This window comes from Haplochromis burtoni, unplaced genomic scaffold (assembly GCF_018398535.1).
Source record: "Haplochromis burtoni strain Fernald_Lab_line unplaced genomic scaffold, NCSU_Asbu1 Contig_197, whole genome shotgun sequence".
Taxonomy (NCBI): domain Eukaryota; kingdom Metazoa; phylum Chordata; class Actinopteri; order Cichliformes; family Cichlidae; genus Haplochromis; species Haplochromis burtoni.
This window is the reverse complement of record NW_024582558.1, coordinates 198,706-202,174: the sequence shown is the minus strand read 5'-3', so window position 1 is coordinate 202,174 and position 3,469 is coordinate 198,706. Positions and strand designations below refer to the sequence as shown.

General features: G+C 40.8%; 1 protein-coding gene across 1 annotated transcript in view; it reads left to right on the top strand.

Moving 5' to 3' along the window:
• Window positions 1–3,469, top strand: part of lrriq1 (leucine-rich repeats and IQ motif containing 1) — a 34,027-nt gene that overhangs the window by 9,750 nt on the left and 20,808 nt on the right. Inside the window, exon 8 of the mRNA XM_005935610.3 lies at window positions 173–352. Coding sequence (XP_005935672.2) covers window positions 173–352 — 180 coding nt within the window. The remainder of the gene's footprint in view (window positions 1–172; window positions 353–3,469) is intronic.

Genomic DNA, 3,469 nt, shown 5'->3' with positions numbered 1-3,469 from the left:
ACTACATGTTGTGGAGGTTGAACTAACTATTGTGCAAAGTTTAATTCTGTTGTGAGAAATGCACCAAAGCAACTGAGAAAAACTGTAAAATGGTATAAATGATGCATTTAAAAATATTAGTAAAATCACTTCTGCACAGCTCAGGTTTTGCTGATTTTACTTTCCTTTTCAGATCCACACTACAGAAATCAGTGCCTGGCCTTAGAGTCATTGATAGCCAGGAGACAGATTCCTTTTTCTTGCCTCCAGCTGTTCAGCAGGTCAGCTCGGCCTCAGACTGCTTCCTAACTTTCTGCCAGGCTCAGCTTCAGCAGACTCAGAATTTACAGCAGCATCACAGCAGGGAGCACAGGTAAGAGACAGGCTGCCTGTGTCAATGTGCTTGCAGTGTGCTATGTGTTTAGTGTGGATAGCTGCAGGTTTTGCCGGTGGTTGGATGTGTGTTTGACCCCAGAAGTTACTGCTAACACTTTCTTAAGTTATCCACATTGTGGAAGAGAAAACAATCTGCAGATACAAGTGCTTATTGTGAACTCAGTTTACACAATTTCCATATTGTCAGATTTCATACTCACACTCATCTTATATGATCTGTATTTGTAAACTAAAATATTGCAGGTAAGCTGCAGATTTCTGAAGAAGCTTGAAAGCAGATCATGGGGAAGAGGTGCGAAATGTTCAGCTTCAAATAATAAAAAAAAATTGGTTATGGTAATAGAAAACGAATACTGTTCTGCAGAATTCTCGTCTCTTCTACTGTATGCATAAAAATCAAGTTATGTTTGACTGAGAGTACTTAAGATATAAAGAGATAGGATGAAGGCATGAGGTCAAACCGAGAACAGGTTGAAAAGAAAAGAAGAATCAAATAGTAAAAGGGAATAATAAAGAACAGGGCAAAACAACAAAAATAACCCAAAACCAATGCACCAGAGGTTATATTACACTTTTTTTGTCGTGTACTGCTGAACCTGTCAGAGATACCGCCATCAAGCAGTGAGGAATGTTAGCTATCCTCTTGTTATGTCTGATACATAGGGCGTAGTGAGCCTAAAGACAACGTCCATCTATTTTCACAAGTCCTTCAATGTCACTGGCCTCTGCACATATTGACACTCCTATACAAGGAGGACCACCAGCACTTAAAACAGTGGTCAACTTTCTGCTTATCTTCCTGACCTTTTCAAATTACACAGTACAAAAGATGAAACGCGGTGGCGGCTTCTTGTATGGGTCACATCGAGGACTCCTATGGCTTGGGGGAGGTTAGCGTGGCCCTCCCCTTGCTTCGCCCCTCACTGAGTGCCCTCTACCCTTCTGGCCTCTGGACAATGAGCCATTTTGGGGGCTTTGCAAGAGCCAACACAGCCATTTAACCCCTGGCCTGACCTTGTGTCAGACTGAGTTTTTAGGGGAGTTGAGAAGAGTGCCACACGCCAGTCAACTGGTGACTGTAAGGTGAGGTACTGTGGCGTATTAGGGCTATTACTCTCTTTTACAAGGTGTAGGGATTCTACCAAAGTGCCTCTGTTTCACCCATAAATGAGCATGCCTTACAATCCAGTCCTGTATGCCATTAAATCAAAACATTTTGTGGATGTGGTGGGAAAAAGACCAATAAACCCATCTACTACCGCAATCTCCCCACTTTTTCCACTGCGTTCTATGGCACTCAGTATTTTTTAGGTTTGAATTGCTCCTTATGTGGTTGTAATGTAAAAGAAGTGAATCAAAAATTATGTTTCTATGTCATGTGGAAAAAGATGGGTTATAGAGTTTTGCTAAAGCTAATGTGTGAGCAGTCTGAGTTAAACAAATGAAATGAGTACTTTCCACTCATTGTGCCTTCTGTTTGTGGTACCATCACACAGTATGGTAAAGAAAAACTGCTAAGGCAAAAAGCCAAAGCTTTGAAGAATACACCAGTATTAGTCCATTTCAGATTGCTGAAGCCTCAGTTTAGCATTAGCTAAATGTGCCCTGAGCATCTTGCAAAGGGTAGTGTGAACAGCAGAAGCAACTACAGCAACCTATATGTTTTTTTGTGTTTGTTTTCATCAACATTTTAGCATTATATCTTTTATCCTTTCTCCCACCACTCACCCCAGCCAGTCATGTGAGATAGTTGGCCCTGCCGGAGGTTTTCATCCCCACTGTTGCCTAGTGCTTGCTCTTAGGGGTCGTCTGATTGTTGGGATTTTCTCTCTGTTTTTATCAATTTTATTGTTATCACCAAACCACATTTTTCACCCACAATGTAGAAAAAGTGAACATAGAAGTGAAACAGTTAAACAAGACTTTTGTTGTGTTAAGTATACATATCATTTCTGGAGCTGTGAGCTCTTCTATGTTCTGTTCATAGTTGTCTGACAGTTGCGACAGACACAAATTGAATTTTCAAAAGGACAGTAAACGCCTCTATAATATAACTAGTATAGGGTTTGCTGCTGGCTCAGGAATTTCTTGCAGCTCTCGACCTCAGTTTTTTGTTGAGTGGCCTCCTGGGGACACCCATGTGATAAAGCAACACCAAATATCTCTAAATTTCCTGTATTGCAAGTCAGAAGACAAATAACCACTGAGAGCTTTTAGCATCTACATACATGGTTGGATATGTTCACAGGCGAGCATTAATCAGTGAATAACTTTTCATTTTCCTGTCATGAACATTGTATACTGAAGCTTTCTTTTACCCGTGTTATGGTGACCCTGGAGTGAACCAGCAGGTAGAGGGAGGGAGGGTCACTGGTGTCACAATCCTTTAAGACCTTCTGACTCTTCTCTTTCTTATCCCACTGAGAGTGAAGAGCGAGGTCTTTGTAGAGAAGGAGTTGCACTACTTGTGGCTACTGGCCTTCCAGACTGGCCGAGCGTCTCTGGCCCCTCGGGGTTTAAGACAAGGAGCGGAGCATAGCTAATAGATTAATTAAGTTTCCATTGAGGTAGCTTTGTTGTCAGTTTATCCCCTCAATGAAAGAGACATTATATGGTATTAGGGCACACACAGAGCAGGCAGACAGCTCTTTCTCTCTCGCCCCCTCACCACCCCTACCCTCACATAAATATAAGGACACACACTGACCACACCTATCACAGGCTGGCCAAGAATAAGAGCTAAAAATGGATATATATGTGATATTTAACTCAAAATGGAATGGCTTTGATCCTTTTTGAATGATTTAATTTTCTAACACCACCGATCACTGTGTGTTTTTAAATAAATCTTTCTTTGAGAGTTTTGGTTATAGACTAGTAGTATAATCCTCATTGTGATTAGAATGTATGTGAATCTATTCTGGAAACAGAACAATTTTTTTCTTATCACCAGTATAATTAAATCTGACCTGCATAAAAGTCAAAGTTATAGCTTATCTGCTTTTACAGTATCAGAGCAATCCTATCCACGGAGTTCACCTCACAGGACATAGAGAAGACATATTTAAAGAATCTCATTCTTGCATTAAACAAC